The sequence below is a fragment of the Octopus sinensis genome, linkage group LG4 (assembly GCF_006345805.1).
Source record: "Octopus sinensis linkage group LG4, ASM634580v1, whole genome shotgun sequence".
Taxonomy (NCBI): domain Eukaryota; kingdom Metazoa; phylum Mollusca; class Cephalopoda; order Octopoda; family Octopodidae; genus Octopus; species Octopus sinensis.
This window is the reverse complement of record NC_043000.1, coordinates 37,438,051-37,459,482: the sequence shown is the minus strand read 5'-3', so window position 1 is coordinate 37,459,482 and position 21,432 is coordinate 37,438,051. Positions and strand designations below refer to the sequence as shown.

Genomic DNA, 21,432 nt, shown 5'->3' with positions numbered 1-21,432 from the left:
TGTCTCTATGTTGGATAACTAAAACTGGAGATTATCTAGGGTGCCACTTTACTCTCACCGTTTTTTCTTCCTCAACCGAGCTTTCTGCAGGATAAGAGTACACCTGCCAGTCCAATACAGCTTCTGGACCTAATATTTGTTTCCCAAACTCTTCTGGCAGCACCATATTTAAACCCTACAGCATGATACAACAATAATATATGCACGTTTAAAAGACAAAATGAAAATGATTTTGCATTAAACATTAAAGACACATCAAAGGATATATGATTATAAAATTTGTGTATCCCCCATGGGTTCATATATCTATTCAGTACAGGTATAAGTTTATACATGTAGACTCTGTCACCTAGTCCATATTTATATTTTGTGGCATAGTAACCATATGGCTAAGCAATTAAAGGTAAAATCTACATTTGCTCACTCTGATTTTTAGACTCAATAAAAGAGAATTAAAATTTAAAAAAAACTGAAGGAAGTATTCTGCATGATGAATAGAAGTGGTAGCAAGAAAATTTACACTTATATTTAGCTTTTCTCTGAAATTGTGAATTAAAATCACAACTTCAAGATATTCTCACCTGTTTGTAAACACTGTCATAAATTAGTGTTTCTATCATATTCTTGGGAGATGTCTTTTAACTGAACTGAACTATAGGCTCGTGGGTAAGAGTTTAAAATCTACCACAGGTATCAATGTAATTTGTAGATATGAAGCCTATGATTTCTAAAGTGATGGAAAATGACCATGCATCTGATTATGAAAGCATAGTTACAGAATTGCATTATTAAGGATCATTTTCTTCTTTAAAGTACATGCCTATAATTTTACTGGAAGTGTCCATCTACTCTTGAATAGACCATGTGATATTTTTTGATCTTCTGTTTTCTCTTCCCTTAATGTTTACAGAAGGAAATGTACTTTATCATGGTACTTATATATAGTTAATTAGATTTGACTTCTGAAATTTAAGCGTCTTTACTGGGAATCATAATGCACCAGCCACCACTCAGCCAGTAGGTTAACACCATTACATCTTAAACATCTGTTGCTTTTTTTCATTTCATATTTGTTTATTTGGAATTATGATTACATTTAACCACGTTTAAGCATTAACATCTTCAGACATTTTATCTAATTAAATATATAGTGGTGAAAGAGAAAACAAATAAGTGAGATACTGATGTATGAAATAACATAGTACAAATAGTTCAACATGTTCTTGAATTCTTACCAGAACAATAAATGTGTACCAGCTGTCACTTTTGAAAATAACAAAATATAGAATTTGCACTAGACAAGATTCTCACCCAAATTGTGAATCCTTCTATTTGAAGTGTTGACATACTACCTGTGTGCTATTAAGGAATATTCATTAGTAAAACATTGAAAAAAAAAAAAAATTCAAATGATTCTGTAAGACAATTGGTATGCTTTGGAAATGATATGATATCATAGGAGACCATTAAAAAATGTACTTGTTAAAATATAAACACACACACACACACACACACACACACACACACACACACAAATTGTTGCATGGTAGAGGCAGAATTGATTATCTTTTATGAATTAAAATATTTCCTTATTTTTGCTTCTACAGCTTTGCTTCTGTACTGCAAATATTCATTTAAGTTTTGCAGTAATTCAGGGCTATTTTACCCCTTTTACATAGTCTCTATCAAGCTTCACTAGTTACCTTCTATTATGAAACTGCTCATCATAAATTTTCAAACTGTATAATCAATCATGTCCTACAATGTATGTGTGTGTGTGTTTGTGTGTGAATAAATATGAAATTAAATGGCACAATATTTAAATACATGATGGTACTTACAGTAGTTTTTTCTAGACAGGTTAAGAGATGATGATGCTGTAACTCGAATATGTCTTCTTTGTAGTCATCTACTTCAAGACCACTTTCTCTAGCAAGTACGACCTCCTCAGTTCGTTTCTTGCTAGTGATAAAGGCTGCGCCGCTCGCGTTTTTAGCCATGCGGATACGAGCCAATCGTGCTTTCTGAAATTAAAAATAAAAACAAGACATATGAATAATGAATATTTTGGTGAAAAGGTAAGAAACTCTAAGTAGTGATGATCTAAATATTCAGATTCAAACAAATAATGTCTTCTGCATGTATTAAAAACTCTTTCACAATTTTGTGCAGCCAGGAGCTACAGAACAGCTTAGCTATAGTTATAGCTTGAAGCCTGTTACATATTTTATAGACCCTTATTTCATTAATATTCTTATCTGACCATCTGTCAGACCTGTTGTCTTTGTGATTGAAGTAGTATTTGGACAGTTTACACTGAAAAGACTCATGCTAAGTTGTCCTGCAGTTCTTGAGTTTATTTTTGTCATCAAAGCAAGTCATTCTGGAGCACTGCCTTCAATGTTTTGTTCTCTCCCTCACTCATCCACATATACCATACTACTACTACTACTACTACTACTACTAAGCAGTTTTGACACAAAGGACATAAAGGATCTCATACAATGCTTACATACCACAACATTGACACAAAGATCCTCACACTTACATGTACACACACAGTAGCCCTGACATAAAAAAGCCTGACTTACACACTTTCCAAGTGGGTATTTAAAAGTCCTAACATCAACTAAAAAGTGATGGTCATTTAACTATTCAGTAACTAACAGAGAGCTGTGCAGAATCAGCAAGGAAACTTGTGTTCAAGGAAATTACTGCCAATAATTAATGCATAATCTTGTTACGTAAGGGGATAATTATATGTTTCACCTGACAGATTCTAGTATAACACTGTGATTAGTAACCATTTTCAGAATTGATTGTTAATAGAGCTAGCTCTGAAGTTTCAATAAGAATCAAACATCAGTTTGTATGCCTTTCTGCCATGGAGATCAATCAAAAACCTGTAATGGGGCATTCATGAAATAGCATTATCTATTAATCAACTTTGAGAAAAGAATAGGGACAGAAAATTAATATTGATTGTTAATTGGGTGAAAAGAAAGTAGATTCCATATTTTTAAATAGGAATAAAATGTACCCCTTGAATTTTACTTTATATTTATAGTTTTCTTTTCAAGTCTTTTAAAATTTTATTATTACTTCATTTAATGAATTTTGCTTATTTATAGAACCATTTGTTACTGAATGGTGAAATTGAAAACAACATTGATATTCTGTTCTTCCTCTACTTTATGGTAAAGATATCACCCTTTTTTCCATATTCAAACTAGCTAAGAATAGATAGATTTCCCACTTATACAAACTGAGTTTTAAGAATAGACTGATATTAAATTTGTATGCCTACAAATATTTGAAATGTCTGGAATTGCAGAATTTTCCATCTTTTGCACTACAGTAGCTGGTGTATGCATTTAACATGACTAAATTAATGGTTTCTGTCTTAGATACAAGAACTTATATGATCTTGGTTTGAGAATTTATTGATTTGAAGTAGCTGTATGTTCATTCTCTTTACTTTAGCATTATTCTGAATGGTCATTACTTAAATTACCAATATCTTCATTTTTCTCACTCACACAGCATTGTTTACTTCTTGCTTCTTAATTTCTGTGATTTACTTCTATTTGGCAATAAGGGTCTTATGTCCCTTTTTAATGATGTTTATTCTTATATAGATGACTATGTAAAACTAAAAATTGTTATTTTTGTGTAACATGATGGTTCCCTAATTTTTCTCAACAACTTTAGTTCTTGATAAGCGGATTTTTAATCTATAGCATATTCTGTTGTGTCTAGGGAGAGTCATTCTCTTTTAGTTTTGACTTCAAAACTATTGAAACGGTTGCAAGATGCAATGAAAATTTTAGAAAAATGAAAAAGAAATAAGTGCATATTTTACTGGTGAGTGTGTTAAATTATAAGGTACTAAAAGAGAATGGCACTCCCCAGACACAGCAGAATATGCTTCAACACATGAACTTACATAAAGAATCTTGCAAACCAAATCCAAAAATGAAATCTATAGCATGTTTAAGTGCTAGAAGAAGCTCTCAGAATCTTTTACTTATAGGAGTGGTGATCAACTCAGTTACAAAAAGTAGTGCTATTTGTATATCTGTATGACTGGAATACCTTCATTCACCAACATGCTACAGCTACAAGTCCACTAAAGCTCTGCATTCTCCTGTTTTTTATTGTTACTATGATGGTTCCTGCTCTTCTAGGCCACAATTGTATGGCGTCTTTGAACTAGTAAGCTGTGCACTATCTGATTCACCCACTGCTCCTCCTTTCATTACCTCTACACTGTTTCAGTCTACAAACTCCTCACTAAATGCCTAGCTCAATCCTTCCCAAAAATAAAATTCACTGTAATTCTTTCTTTGCCTACATTTTCCTTCCAGACATCCAGCTTCAACCACCTTCTTCTGTCTAGGTGGGTCTGCAAAAGTTATGTGCATTACCCTCTTCATGCTAAATAATTCATTTTAAAATATTTATTGCAGATTTAGTGTGTGTATCTTACATATAATTATAATTCATTGTATGCCTTTATGCTGTGATGATATTTCCATACACCAAAGTATGAGCACACAGACAAACCTATTCAAACAACATATTCAAATTGTATACATACAGTCACGCTAACATACGTAACATATACACAAAATATCAAACACACAGATAAATGGTGAATAAGTGTAGAAAATTATGGCCTATTTTAAAGTACAAATCATTAAGTATTTACAATGTTTTGTTCAGTGACCACTGCAGAATAATAAGCATCTTGGTTTTGAATTGTTTTCTCTTGTTTGAGACTAAAAGTCTTGACAATGTTTGTAGCAATTATTTTTGGCTTCCCCATCCAATTATTGTTGATATAATTTATTAATTAAATAATTTTCATCAATATCGTTTATTCCCTCACTCTCACATTCACTCTCACATCACCACACACCCACTTAAAGATTACTTTCACTCTACCTACTTAAAGATTACACACACTCACCAACACCCTCTACCCACAATAACCATTGTCACTATACTGTCACACTTGCACACCTTGATACACATGCAACACTACAGTGATGTATGCCCGCCCACACATACACACCCTAAAACCTACTTATACCTACTTCCAGCCACAGATACTCATTCTTGCAACTATGCTTCTGCTTTTAACTCCTCCTTTTTTAAATCACCCCCTCTCATGAGAACAGTATTTTCATTCCCATTTTGCCTGATTTTACTTCTTTTTTTTTCACTGACTCTCTCTCCTCACTCCCTCTGTTTCTTTCTTTCTTCTGATGAAGGGCTTATGTCTGAAAGGTTAAGTCACTTCATCTTGCTGTTATACATCTTCTACCTTATTTGTCAATTTTCGTTTCTCCTGTGTTGTCCCTTTTTTCATTATTCATTGCTTTATAGTGTGTGTACCATCATCACACACACACACACATACACACACACCTCATCAACATCATTATTTTAATTAAAATTTTTCTATGCTTGCATGGTTTAGATAGAATTAATTGAGGCCAATTTTTTATGGTTGGATGCCCTTCCTGTTACCAATCCTTACTTATTTCCAAATAAGTTAATATTTCTTCATAGCCAAACAGGCTTTCATGGAAGATCAGAAATGAATGATGGTGTGGGTGTCTCCCTTCCATGTCATCATCATCATCATTTAACTTTTATTTTACATATATATATATCATCATTGTCGTTGCTTGGCATCCACTTTCCATGCAGGCATGGGTTGGACAGTTTGACTGGGGACTGGCAAGCCAGAAGGCTGCACCAGGCTCTTGTCTGATCTTGCAGGATTTCTGCAGCTGAATGCTCTTCCTGGCACCAGCCACTCCAAGAGTGTGGTGGGTGCTTTTTACATGCCACTGGCATGAGGGCCAGTCGGGTAGAACTGGCATCAACCACGTTCGAATGATACTTTTTACATGCCACTGGCACGAGAGCCAGTTGGGCGGTACTGGCATTGGCCATGTTTGAATGGTGCGTTTTACATGCCACAGGCACGGGTGCCAGTCAAGCAGTAGTGGCATCAGCCATGACAATGATTTCACATGACTCAACAGGTCTTCTCAAGCATAGTTTATTGCCCAATGATTGAGGCATACTCTTAAATGGGCCAGTTATGCAACACTGGCATAAGCCCCAGTTACGGTCTCACTTGGCTTGCTGAGCCTTCTCAAGCACAGCATATCTCCAAAGGTCTCAGTCACTTGTCATTACCTCCATGATGCCCAGTGTTCGAAAGTTATGCTTCACCACCTCATCCCAAGTCTTCCTGGGTCTACCTCTTCTACAGGTTCCCTCCACTGTTAGGGTGTGATACTTTTTCATACAGCTGTCCTCATCCATACTCAATACATGACCATACCAGTGCAGTTGTCTCTCTTGCACACCACATCTGATGCTTCTTATGTCCAACTTTTCTCTCAGGGCAGTTACACCCATATCGTGTATATGCGCTGACATTACACATTCCTCAGAACATACTAGCCTCATTTCTTGCATCCTCAGCAGTCACAGCCCATGTTTCACTGTTGTGTAGCATGGCTGTTCACATATGTGTCATACAGTCTACCTTTCATTCTGAGCAAGAGGTCCTTTGTTACCAGCAGAGGTAGGAGCTCTCTGAACTTTGCTCAGGCTATTTATTCTAGAAGCTACATTCTCAGCTTGGTCACCTAGGAAACAGAAGCTATCATTTGCTTTTAGTTTTTTTCCCCTGGCATGTGATGGAAGCTGTTTTCTGCACATTTTCAGTGTTTATTGCCCCTGTGCATTTGCCACACACAAAAACTATCTTCCCAGTTAGCCTTCCTTTGATATTACTGCCCCTCTTATGTGTCTAAAGCTTATGGAGTTTCTACCTACACCTTTTGTACAGATCAAGCAGGGCCATCTACCTGAAGGAATTTGTGATTTGTCTGCCTTCCTACTTACTAAGACTTTGGTTTTAGCTAGATTTACTCTAAGGCCCTTTGATTCTAGACCTTGCTTCTATAACTGAAACTTCTCTAGTTCTGATAGTGACTCGGCTATTAGAGCAAGGTCATCAGCATAGAGGAGCTCCTAGGGGAATCCTGCCTTGAGTTCCTCTGATACTACCTGGAGGTCTACCCAAAATCACATGATCAGGAAGCGAACTTCTTAACCACACAGCCAATACCTCTGTGCATGCACTGCGTGCATGTGTGTGTGTTTATAGATAGCAACAAGAGAAATGAATAACAATGCCAATCCTTAAAGCCTGGGATTTTACAATTCATCATCCACCAAACAGTAAAATTTTAATCAAAGAGATAAGAACATTGATGTCATAAGCTCCAAGATTACTAAATTTGTGTGATTAAGCTTTATTTTTTAAGAATTGCTATCAAATTCTCCATTTCCAAGAAGCGTAATATGTCTCTGGATATTTTCTATAATGTAAACTAACAGGCGCAGGAGTGGCTGTATGGTAAGTAGCTTTTTTACCAACCACATGGTTCTGGATTCAGTCCCACCACGTGGCACCATGAGCAAATATCTTCTACTATAGCCTTGAGCCAACCAAAGCCTTGTGAGTGGATTTGGTAGATGGAAACTGAAAGAAGCCTATCATATATATATATATATATATATATATATATATATATATGTATGTATATATATATGTATATATATATATGTATGTATATATATATATATATATATATATATATATATATATATGTGTGTGTGTATGTATATGTTTGTGTGTCTGTGTTTGTTCCCCCAACATCGCTTGACAACCGATGCTGGTGTTTTTATGTCCCCATAACTTAGCAGTTCGGCAAAAGAGACTGATAGAATAAATACTAGGCTTACAAAGAATAAGTACTGGGTTTGATTTGTTTGACTAAAAGGCAGTACTCCAGCATGGCCGCAGTCAAATGACTGAAACGGATAAAAGAATAAAAGAATGCATATATATATATCTCAGTTCACCTGTAAATTGGCAAGTAGTTTTCCCACATTACAATACTGTCATGCAGCTTTGGCCCTGTTTCCCTTCTACTCACTTTCTGAGACTCATGATAAGTGTACAGCAGCAAGTAAAAAAGAAAGTGAGGAAGTGTACTCTGTAGCTTTGTTGAGAATATAATGTAGGATAGTTATTTAAGCATCTCTGAGATATGTTATTTTTCTCATAAAATTAAGTTTTTACATTTTCTCATAAAGTTAAGTTTTTACAGTTTCTCATAAAGTTAAGATTTACATTTTCAACTAAATAAAACTAAAGTAAGCCCCAGGAACATTTATAATTTTGCATTTATAATGAAGATGAAGGGTTTGAATTTCATGTTCAACTTCATTTTCTTTTTAAAATAGGTTGGACTCTGTATAAGACCAAATGAATAGAATTAGTGAAAACAGTAATAATTTGGTAGTTTTTGCAATTGATATCAAAGTAGAGTCTGATAAAATGGTTTGTGAAAATACAAATAGTCCATTAGAGGGAAGTCTGTCTGATATTGCAGGCAGGGTCCTTTATTGGAGATTGAATGAGTAAATATCACGTGTTGGCAACTTGTATCCTTATCACCAGTGTTATATTTTGTTCATAGCCAGAATATTTTGCTTTTAACCAATCAATTTCACTCCATCTAAAAAGTTACACTGACTGGTGTAATCCACTGTTATATGCTATGATAGTCCTGGACAGCAGCATATTTCATTGTCATGCTCCAAATTATTGAATTCATGTAAATTCCTCCTACAGGAAAAGCTATTGATGGGATATTGTCATTTTACCAGTGCAATACAATTTGTCTTCAGTCTGTTATTGCACTACAAAATCTAGATTTGTGGAGCACTGACCATATGGAGGCCTTGAGTATTGCAATGGATTTAACATTTTAGCTATGTATATTCTTTTCACTCTAAAACTAACTAGCAGACATCCTGTCTCTAAATAACCAAATTATATTGATCTTTTCATCCATCCTGTTACTACATGTATGGTTGATATTACATTTAAAAATGGTGATGGTTTGGCTGGGTTGGACAAAAAGTATACCAGTATTTATTTTAACTTCCTTATTTTTAACTTTTAATCTTGGCAAGGTTGTCTTTGTTTTTCATTCTTTTGGTGTTGATAAAATAAAACTCCAGTCAAGTACTGATGGTGAGGGGCTGAAATATACTTGATAGTTCCCTTTCTACAAAATCTCTAGTGTTGTGCCTATGTAAGAAATCAATATTAATTATTTTAAAGATCTTTTATTTAATTTCCACTGCCACTAGTTGTTGGTGAAGTCTACTTATCTCAACTTTACAACAGGTATGAATATACGAGTGGTGTATATATAATTTCAGCCATCCTCATTTTTTTGTTTATTTATGTTTTCTTTTCTAAATATTTCTGGTGATTAATTTTCCTAAACATTTACATTTCCAGCTATCTATTTATTTTTCTGCATCTCTCTCTCTCTCTCCCCCTCTCTCTCTCCCCTCTATCCTTCACCTTTCTCTCTTCCTCCTCTCTCACTCTTTATCCCTCCCATTTCTCTCTTCCTCCTCTCTCTCTCCCTTCTATCCCTCCCCTTTCTCTCTTCTCCCCTCTCTCCTCCTATCATGTGTATATGTCTGAACTTGTTTTCGTCACATATTTCCATACACACATTGATACATGCTCTATTTACTTATTAATTGACTTTTTAATTATATCTTTATTCATACAGCAATTCATTTATAATTTGTTAGTTTCTTTCTTTACATTTATAATTCTTTTTATTCTATTCATCTCTTCATTAATGTGCATAACTTAATCAATTGATTTATTATGTTTAGTTTCTTTTATTCTTCTACTTGTTTTAATTAATGAACAAATGAGTTTATACATTTAGTAAAGCTCCAGTAATGTAAAACCTATTCGTTATGGGAGTGAACTTTCTTTGCACCACACCTCTTCTTTCATTCCCACGATTATAGATGCTTTCACTACAAGCTATAACTTGTAGTGAAAATATTATCATTTTTACTACAAGTTATACACAGTTAAAATAATAATAATAATATTAATCAGATAAGAATGATTTGGAATAGAAGCTTTCTTAATGAAACCAAAATTCAGAAAATCAGAAAAAGCCTCCATAGTGGTGATAACCTCAAGGAGGATGATATAGGTGAAGATCAGTGAATAAATAGGCAAGGTGATGATGTAGTAGAGGAGAGAGAGTTTTGGGGAGGAATGGGAAAGAATCAATATAATGTGGAGGACCCTGATATGACTGAAGAACTGAGAGACCTACTGATAAAACTTGAGAAAATAATTATTACAAGAGCAGAGACCAAGCCAGTAATTTGAGATACTTCAATTGTGACAGTGTGAAATGCGTGACCCAAAAGGTTGATGGAATCTTGAAGTACATTCCAACAAAAGATCTATCAGAAACAAGAGACTTGATTAGATCCACTTCAATTTTATCCCCAAACCCTCACTCACTACTATGGATATGAAGTAACAGGTGCTAGGTACCAATATACACTACAAAAAGTAATGGATGAAAATGGGAAGGCAAAAATCCTTCCTGACAGACATGGTGTTAGAGTACCGAAGGCTGGATATAGTGCCTAATAATCAATGTGGAAGTGCTAGGAGATCAACATATTATCATGAAAGAAAAAAGAAAAGGTTAACAAATATGGAAACCTGAGAATTAAGATTGCCAAGATGTGACAGCTGTGAGAGTCAAACATAAATGCTGTTTCTGTTGTCACTGGAACATCGGGTTCAATACCACCCAACCTGAAAAAACATTTGGATACTTTAGAGTCTTGATGTATTGCAAAAATCAGTTTCACTTGGAACTGCATGCATACTGTGTAAACTACTATCTGTCTGAGGTCTTTGTGACTTGACTGGTAGTACAAACCCCTGATACACACAATATCTTCAATTTACAACATCACAATATTGGATACTGTGTGACTAATTTTCTTATGGTTTCTTAAACATTCTCTAGAACAGCACTATGTACAAAACCAAATATATGGCTCCCTAGGTATAACACCAACATGCACTTCTAACTTGTTGTCTGTTGAGGTCTCTGGGTGAGACTTGGAGCCAGCTTGTACAAATGCAAAGTAAAAGTCAAACATAAAATAATACTAATTTTGGCAAGAAAAGCCCCTACATGGCAAATACTGGGTTAAACTAAACAGAAAAGAAATAGACAAAGCAAAATCTCAACAGTGGCTGAGAAACTCAGGACTCAAAGCAGAAACTGAAGGATTTTTAATTGCAGCACAAGATGAAAACCTTCCCACTAAAAATCACCAAAAACACATAATGAAAAGAAATATGTAGAATATGTGGTGATGGAGAAGAAACAATAAATTATATTGTCTCTGGCTACCCATTCCTGGCTAAGAAAGAATATGTTCACAGACATGACAGAGTTGGGACTTATATACACTGGAAGATATGTCAGCACTATGGAATAACAACAGCAAAAGATGGTATAGGCACTCACCAGAAAAGGTCACAGAAAATGAGAAAGCAACCATACTCTGGGATATGCCAAAACACACAGATGGAGAAATCAAGGCTAATAGGCTGGATATAGTTGTCAGATACCACTAAGAGAAAAAAATGCTTTCTAATTGATGTATCAATACCAACAGATGACAATGTTTCTCTAAAAGAAACGGAGAAACTTTCATAAGCGAAAGAACTGGAAATAGGAGTAACTCAAATGAGGAGCCTAAAAACAGAAACAACTGCTGTTATAGTAGGTGCATTAGGTATGATAAAAAAAAAATCAAACGAATACTTAACAAAAGCACCAGGGCTAACAAGTATATATAAGGTACAGAAAATAGCACTACTAGGCACCGCACACATCCTGTGTAAAACACTTTCAATACAGTAAAAATAATAGCATCAGATCAAACCACAGCACACAGAGCTGTACCTGGTAGTGCAGTGAAAGAATGAGATAAAAATAAGACTACTGAATAATAATGATGATGATAATAATAATAATAATAATAATAATAATAGTAATAATAATGCAGTACCAAGCATCAGCTCTTATGGGTTTTGATCTTAACTGATTGGAAGTGTTATGTACATTGTTTTGTCTTGGTATAAAAGATGAGCTACAGCAAATATTCTGCTCAATGCCACAGATTTGCTTGTCAGTTGTTTGGCCTTAACCACTTGAGCAAGTCCTGTGGTGACTGATGATTTGTGCATCTCTGACCATGAGCAGAAATAGTGGGGGAGCATCATAGCCTTGTGTTGAGAGGAATTCTTTGGGGGTTTGGATAATTCACCTCTGGAAACGTGGGTGTTTCATTTAACATCCTTAAACAAACCTTATTCAGGTACCTTTTGAGTTAGATGGGCTACTTGACTTGAAGAAAATTCTAGCTGGGTCCCACCTGCAAGGTCATGTACCTTTTATCGTGATCGGAGATCACCATATCATGTACATATGGTTGTGATGCATGTGCCTGGTATATCCTTAACAGTCATGATGGGTATATTGGGCTTCATATATTTTACTCCAGTGTCACTTTGATGGCAAGTGCTGCTACCTCACTCAATAATAATAATAATGATGACAATAATAATCATTACCATCATCATCATCTTCGTCTTAGACCCTACTTTTCTGTATTTGTATGGGTCAGGTAGTACTTGTTGAGGTCAATATTCTAAAGCCAGAAGCCCTATATTTGCTAACCTTCACCTGTCTCCAAGCAAGGTGATATTTTTTCCAAAGCTGAACATATTTGCATGGAAGATTGGAAGTGTTTGACTTCCCTTGTATGACGGTGATGCTCATTTACAGCTTTCACATTCTGTGAAGAGCAGGAGGTACATACACACACATAGATAATGTCTTTTTTTTTCAAACTATCAAATCCACTGTTGCTCAGTGTACCATTACAATGGTTTGTAATCATTTATGAGGAATTGTATTGTTCCAAAAGTTCCCTACTGTCTGAATAACAGATCCTGAAGATCTTTAGCTTCAAGAAACACTGTGCATGTGCATGTGTGTGTGTGTACTTTATGACCAAATGATAAAGAAATTTGCTTCACAACCATGCAGTCCTAGGCTCAATCCCACAGTGTGATATCTTAGACAAGTGTCATTTTTATAGCCTTGGGTCAATCTATACTTTCTCAATGAAAGTGGGTTGACAGAAATTATATTGAAGACTGTTGAATAGATTGTACTTGTAATTCAAATGGTACGATTTTGTTACTCCCTGTTACATTGCTTTCACCTGAGAATTACATTAATGATACCTGTCACTAGAATACTCAGCTACTTATGTTATTTCAAAGACCAAGTAATTCATTTGATCAAACACCTGAATCTTCATTGTCAAATGACAGAGTCATCCATGTGTGTATGCATGTACGTGCGTGTGTGAGTATAGGTATGTTTTACATTGTGTGTATGTGTGTGTGTGTAGATATGTTTTGTTCTACATTGCTGAAATGAATGAATTCATTGTTATTGAGTGTAGTTGCCATTTTCCCAATCATTAGCAGCATTTACACTTCTATAATGTTTTTGTGCTTGCAACACTATTAACGCCTGATCTTATTTTTTTATTTAAATAAGGAAAATGTATGTGAGTCGGTTATGTCTAATTAAAAATAGAAAAGTAGTTTTTAATTAAAGATGTGAACTAATCTACACCTGCCACTTGCCATATGGCCTTGTTTGTTCTCATTTTATCTTTTATTAAAGCATGTTAGTCATTTTATTGACATTCATAGGAATTGATAGATAAATTAAATTTAGCAGAATTTGAACTCAGAATTATCAAAAATCAATTGTAGTGCTTAGCCTACTCATCTGTACATTGGCAATGAATTTAAAAGGCACTAATTTCAATCAATTCCTCCAGATATAAGATAGATTCTCTTTATCATGCCAAAAAACTACATTTCATCAAGTGCACATGCACGTGCACCCACACCCACACCCACAAAGTAGAGGAAATTTTTTATAGTTATGTTGCAGAAAACCTCTCCAGTGCCAGTGGCATGACAAAATTCACACAATCCATGTTGCAGAGTGGTTGGTTTTTGGAAAGTGATAAAAACAATGTGAAAAAAAGAAGCATGACTGATAAAAAGATGCTGTGAAACCCATGCAACCAATGTGGGTATGTGGAAGGAGTTTGGAAATGAGTAAAAATGTGATGATATGGACACAGGTATGGCTGTGTATTTAAAAGTTTAATCAAATTGTGTGTCACCTCAAGTATCTGCTACCATTGCCCCAGGTTGACCAATGCCTTATGGTAACATAAACTGTTTGGAAGCTTGTCATACATAATTATATGTAGCTGTAGAGGGTGTTTGGGCTGATGTTGATGATTCTTATGTCTCCCTTTTTACAGTAACAGCTTGAGGTATTGCTGAATAGTCAACAGTGTTGGAGAGCATAAAGATAAAATGTTGTTGAGAAATGTTAGCTGACATGGGGGACTGGAATACTGGAAAAGAGTTACCTGTATCATGATGATTCAAAGCAGTTATGAAAATGTTGACATCATGATTGCAATTCACTGAACACTATAAATGCTGTAAGACATGACATGGACATCAGCAACAGAGTCTACAAAGCCATGACCAACGGGTAGTGACACATCAGGCATTCAGACCATGTCTGCATGCATTGATTGATCTCCACATCTTTGAACAGGGTATTAAGTTCAGTTTAGATGGCTCTATAAAGCTGCTGGAGATTGTAGTCAATTCTTGTTTTCAGAGAGTTGCTTTTGGAAGGCCATATGTGTGATAGCAGGATTCAGCTCTTTGCCATACCTCCAGAAAGAGTCAGAAGTGGTTGCTGGAGAATTTCTACAGCTTCTTCGGCCTCAGTTGCTTACCTGCTAATTCTCTCAATTGTAATGGCATGGATTACTATGTGAGGAGTGAAGTTGAGAAAGGCATCAAGTGCTCTGCCTGCAACACCAAGTCCAAGCTGGTGGCTGAGATCAAGGAAGTATTCAAAGATCTTCCGAGAGACACAGTGAGGAATGCATGCATCAGGTTCTGGAGCCATCTTGTGGCTGCGGTGGTAACTGAGGGAGGCTACATTGAGTTAACTATTATCTCCTAGCCATGAGCTAGTTGATATTTATTGGTTTCTTTAGAATATATTTATTTTTGGATGGGATATTGTGTTTTCTTTTCTTTTTGTGCCAACTATCAAATTTAGTCTGAACACCATGTACAAGTCATCGACTTATGACCTATCTGACTTACAACTGATTGACTTTATGATGATTGACTCACCAGCTCCTGGCAGCAGTAATAAATAGTCCAGTTGAAATCTAATGGGTTTAATTTCTTAGAAATTAACCCATCTACAGATGATGTCAGCTAACAAACACTTCCCCTAGGTTTGGTTATCAATCACCACTGTGATTCCGGAGTGTTGAATGAGTATCTTGTCATGGAGACTTCGAGGTGACCTCATATTTGTTTACAAGACAACTGTTTGAGACTCCAAAATTTTTGACTAACACCAGTATAATAGTATAATACAGAATGTTTTGTGTGACTTTTACCTGAGAATGTTCCTTAAGAATGTAAAAAATCAAAATATAAAACAAAGCTATGTATGCCTATAGGCTGACTTGCGACCAGTCAGTCAGAACCAATTGTGGTCGTAAGTCCACGACAACCTGTATATCCTTCATCAATGTATGTCAGTAAAAAATTTATATATCAGCAAGGTAATTGGTAAACAGGTGCTTTCAGACAAAAGTACCTTGTGATACTTGATCTTTCTGCTCAGTTTGCTATGGCTGCAAAGTGTTGATCAGTGCCTTGTGAATGAAATTAGTTGACAGAAACTGTAACAAACTCATTGTTTGTCTCTGTGTGTGTGTATATACGTGTACACACATGCACACACACACACATGTATGCACATATATGGTTGAGAAGTTTGATTCTCAAGTATATTGTTTCAGGTTGAGTCTCACTGTTTAACACTTTCAGTGAGTTTCTTCTACTAGAGCCCTAGGCTGATTAAAGCCTTGTTAATGGATATGGTAAACGAAAACTATAAGAAGCCCATTGTGTGTGTGTGTGTGTGTGTGTGTTGGCAACATGCAATAGCTGTGAGTGTCACTGTCATAGAAGCAGTGTTATTCACTTTCAATATTTTGCATAAACATGTTTGACCATTTGGAAATATTTCTTTGCTTGGAAATGTGTGAATTGACAACAATGTGTGAAAGGGCATCTAGCATTAGAAAATCTGCCTTGTTTCACTCCATGGAAAGTGTACATTAAAATGTGTGTGTGTGTGTGTGTGTATGCATACATGTATATTTATTTGTTTCTTTCCCCTGTTTTGACGTATGCATGCTAATTGGTGACTAAGCCACCATTCACAAATGATGTTATTTGTTTGCAATCCTACATAAAAACATGTCCAGCTACCAGGCTGTTTACTGTTTGAAGGATTAGAGAAAATACTACATTACTTGGAAACAGTGAGGGTTGGTAACAGGAAGAGCATCTCCCCACAGAAAATCTACATGAACAGACCCATGTAAGCATGGAAGAATGGATGTTAAGAAGATACTGTTGTTTCTGATGACATATTGCTTTGCCTTGTAGAACGCATATCTTTTCAAATCTTGACATCCTTTCATAATCTGTTGCATATTTTTGTAGTGCAAAAGCTTATCTTTAAAAGCTGTTATTGTTTGGGTCATGGTTATTAAATATTCTGGTAGTATTTAAAAGAAATCGGGGCATAAAATATTTAAAACAAAAAGGTTTAGGCTGAAGGTATTTTCTTGTAATTTTGTTGTAAATACTCTGTATTGATTACAATGAAGAGAATAACAAACAACTAAAGTAGCTGTACTACATGCACGGGGAAAATAATATCTGTATATACAATTTTTCTAGTTCTCACAAAGGATTGAAACAGTTTCATCTGAAACTGAAGATCAATACTTATATCTTTTACATCTAGTTAAGATCTATTGCAACTAGGTCTATGTAGTGGTGTTTTGTCATATATAATGTTTTGGAGACTATTATATATGTATATATATATATATATGTATATATTATCTGGAAGCATTCAGTTTCTAATGTCAGTATAATAAAGTATTTATTGCCCTTAATCTCCCAACTGGTTTCCGGTAAGTAAGTAGACAATTTCTTTATTCCAATCTATACTACTTTTCCAGTAATGAAGTCCAAACGGTATATTTTCTCTCACATCATTTATTCTTTCCCCTCTTTCTTCTCTCTCTCTCTCTTGTTTTCAATATATCATAAAGATTAGTCTACAATTGAAGTTTTTCATTTTTTTTTTCCTGTGAAATAATAGTTTTGATATTTGAATATTTTGCAGAAGATATGGCATAATGTCAGAGATGGAAGAAATGTTTCAATCAGTAAAGATAAAAAAAAGAAGAAAAAAAACCCAATGAAATAGAATAAAAAAAGGAAAAGTCACACATACACAATATACATTTACTCATACTTATGTATCGATAAATGTTCTCACATATGAAAATACGTTTGAAGATGCTTATAAATGTTAGAAAACAAACATTCTCTTAGAGAAACAAGGCCAGTTTCAACTGAGCTTTGGTACAATACAGTTTGGGGTTTATAGAGACACTACCCTGTCATAAGTTCAGATTCTAGTTCTCTCATTGTGTTGTACCTCTGTACAAAGTACCTGACACTGTTTATTTCTGTTTGCTTGACTCAGTATTAAAAACAAGCCCTACTTCAAGGCATTCAGCTATAAGATTAACCATACCATACGAGTGAGATCGTTGCCAGAGCAACAAGCTGGCCTCCATGCCAATGGCACGTTAAAAACACCATTCGAGTGTGATCATTACATGCATTGTCCTACTAGCACTTGTGCTGGTGGCACATGAAAAAAAAAACATTCGAACAAGGTTGCTGCCAGTGCTGCTGGACTAGCTCCTGTGCAGGTGGCACATAAAAAGCACCATTTGAGTGTGACCGTTGCCAGTACCACCTGACTGGCCCTCGTACCAGTGGCACGTAAAAGCACCCACTACACTCTTGGAGTGGTTAGCATTAGGAAGGGCATCCAGCTGTAGAAACTCTGCCAGATCAGATTGGAGTCTGGTGCAGCCATCTGGTTCGCCAGACCTCAGTCAAATCGTCCAACCCATGGAAAGCGGATGTTAAACGATGATGATGATGATTCCACAAGAAAAAAAAAATGAACATAGAACAAAAATGGAAATACTACTTGAAAAAGATTTGTCTAAGAAAAAAATATTTGTTTTCCATTTATTAACCTAAAATATAACTTCCAGAGGTCCACACATTTTGTCTTTCGGTGGATAATGAGAAGGCTAAGTGTGGAAGAATGACTTAAGTAGAATATCTAGATTAGACTTGAATTTTAGTATAATAGTTGGGAAGCTAACAATATGAATTCAAGACTCTGGACTACTTTGATGCTTTTGGAAGTTATAGGTACATTTTGTAAATGATGATAATGCTAGAAATTGATTTAGCATTTACAATGATGTTTAGGCATTGAATGTTGAGTATTAGCAACATTTGAAGTTGAAGTTTAGTGTAGTCCTTTGGATGTGCAATTATAAAACTATGGGAATGATTGAGCATATAGGAAGTTTCATTGAACTGAGATTGCATGTGTGCATTGTGCACCTCTTTCATGATATCTCTGATAGTAATTTAAAATTATTTGTTATCCCTGCTAATAATATAAATAGATTGATAGAGAGAACCTTCCAAATATTTCTGACAGAAATTTGAAGTTATTTAACATTAATAGATCAATCAAAAGGGGAACCCTTTATAATATCGTTGTTTATTTTGATTTTAAAAAATAAACAAAGCATAAAAGAAACGCATTATTTATGGGAAGACTCAATATATAAATCTGTACCTTTCATCAATTCACTTAAAACATCAGGCTCTCTATCATTTTTTCTGTCAATGTCATGGTTCTTTAGTCTTACTTGTTGCAAGGTATCACTACTGATGCCACAAAAATGCACCCAATACACTCTGTAAAGTGGTTGGCATTAGGGAGGGTATACAGCCATAGAAAACCTGCTGAAATTGAGACATTGGAACGTGGTGTGGTCATCTGACACATTAGATCTTGTCAAACCATCCAACTAACTTTGAGAGTGGGCCTAAAATAATGTCATTGATGATGATGATGATGATCTGTGTGTGTGTGTATGTGCACTCATACGTAATACACACGTGCACAAACACGCACACATTGAGTGTTTGTGTGTGGATGAATGAATGAATTATACAAACAGATATATCCATCCTTGATCGACACGTCTGTAAATTGTACTGTGTTTGATGTCTGTTGAACTGTTATTTGCATGATTACATCATAGCGTGATTTAGGAGCTATGCTTTTAATAGCAATCCTAACTCATTTGTTCTGGCATTCAGTAAATAGAAAGGTTAGCTTTATTGTCAGAAGCTGAGTTCTTGCAGTAATTTTTATAATTTCAGTAGCCATAAGTGTCAATCAGTTACAAATCAACTACAAAAAGAAAACCTTATAAAGAAAATATCTGTTGGCCTTATCTAACAATTATCTTTCAATAATTGGTTAGATTTAGCATCAAATAACTTTGCTTTCAGAAACAGTATCAATAATAAGAAATGATATCTGAAAAAAGAAGAAAAAAAAAAAATGGCTAAGTATGAATTTACCTTTTGTGCCTTGCGTTTGTCTGCTCTTTGGTTCTGATGATAAATACGACTAAAGTTTGAAACAATTACAGGCACTGGTAATGCAATAACCAATACACCACTCAGGGAACACACACCACCAACTATTTTACCAGTTATTGTGTTTGGTACCATATCACCATATCTACAAAATAAGTATATAATGATAGAGTAAATCAAGTGAAACTAAAGTTACAAAATGTAACTATGACAAAGTCAACGAAATTATTTAATTATTTCTGAAATATAAGGAAATATAGTTTGTGCTTAACTCTGGATGTAGCAGTATTTTATGAAAAGGCAATCTTTTTGTAAAGAACAGTTATCTCTTGTACATATATCATTCCCAGAGAATCTTTAGTCTATGTCTCAAAATTAGTTGAACTGAAACATATGGAATTTTCCTGTCTTGAGACCTAATGAAGTGTTAGTAACATAGAATATAATAAGCTTATTGTAAACAGTGCTCAGGTGCATTAGAATTCATTAAAAAAGGTAAGATAAAAATAATCCTTTCTACTATAGGCACAAAGCCTGAAATTTTGTGGAAGGGGGCTAATAGATTATATCAATCCCAGTACATAACAGGAACTTATTTCATCAACTCTGAAAGCACGAAAGGCAAAGTTGACATCGGTGGTGGAATTTGAACTCAGAACATTAGGATGAATAAAATGCTTAGCAGCATTTTGCCAAGTGTGCTAATGATTCTGCCAGCTCACCATGTTATAATAATAATGATAATGTGCTTATTGTTTACATTGTTCAGGTGCCATTACTTGTTGGAAAAAGGGTAAAAGTGGGCACAGGCAGCAATAACTCAAGTACAGCAAGACAGCAATGATAACCAAAAATACAAGCTGTGTACTCAAAATAAAATGCAAAACGGCAGAAAAGTGAACAATCAAAGAGTTATAAAGAGGAAATGGCACTTAGACACATCAGAAGTAGTGTTGGCAAATTTTGGGAAGCATAGAATTTTGAATGATGCAAAGTTCTAACAGCTAACAACTGGGTTGTTTTTTCCATGATTTCTGAGCATGAAAAGATGTTATTTTTTTTAGTTTTGTGCTTTCGTTGTGTGATTTCTCAAATCATTTAACTCTTTAGTGTTTAGACCAGCCAAAACTGGCCAAAAATTATTCTCCTGTATTTGTTTGAACTGGCCAAATCCAGCCATATCTGATTCCCCTACAAAATCGCTAAAAAATAAACAAATCACATTACTGAATTCTTGTAGCTTTGAGATAATATAAGATAAAGCCTTTCCCACCATTATTCAAGTAAAAATATGGTGAAAGTTTTGAGACTTCTTGGTTTTTTTTTCAATGTTTGAAGAGAAGTATATATTTTAGTTTTTAACAATATGCCATCAGCAAGTTGCAATTCTGACTTCAATGGTTTTACTTTTGATGATGTACAAAATACAAACACAAGCAACAGTGATTTTGTCTTCAGACAAATCATATTGACATTTATGAATCTTTGCTGGACAAGGAATATTTTGATAATGAAAGTAATAGAAATGAAAGTGATGAAAATGATATTGAAAACATTACGGCAACATGGTTGAAGTTTACTACATCAACTGGAATTCCCGATTTCACAGAAAAGACTGGTCCACAATATGATCTACCTCCTGATGTTCAACCATTGGACTATTTATTTTTATTCTTACCGAAAAG

The 21,432-nt window shown here is 35.0% G+C and overlaps 1 protein-coding gene across 1 annotated transcript in view; it reads right to left on the bottom strand.

Moving 5' to 3' along the window:
- The window catches only part of LOC115210428 (potassium voltage-gated channel subfamily D member 1), a 117,071-nt gene extending 95,857 nt beyond the window's left edge, over window positions 1-21,214 (bottom strand). The window contains exons 1-4 of the mRNA XM_036502621.1: window positions 21,111-21,214; window positions 19,730-19,892; window positions 1,842-2,024; window positions 59-175 (exon numbers count right to left, since the gene is read on the bottom strand). Coding sequence (XP_036358514.1) covers window positions 59-175; window positions 1,842-2,024; window positions 19,730-19,892; window positions 21,111-21,214 — 567 coding nt within the window. The remainder of the gene's footprint in view (window positions 1-58; window positions 176-1,841; window positions 2,025-19,729; window positions 19,893-21,110) is intronic.
- Between the last annotated feature and the right edge of the window lie 218 nt (window positions 21,215-21,432).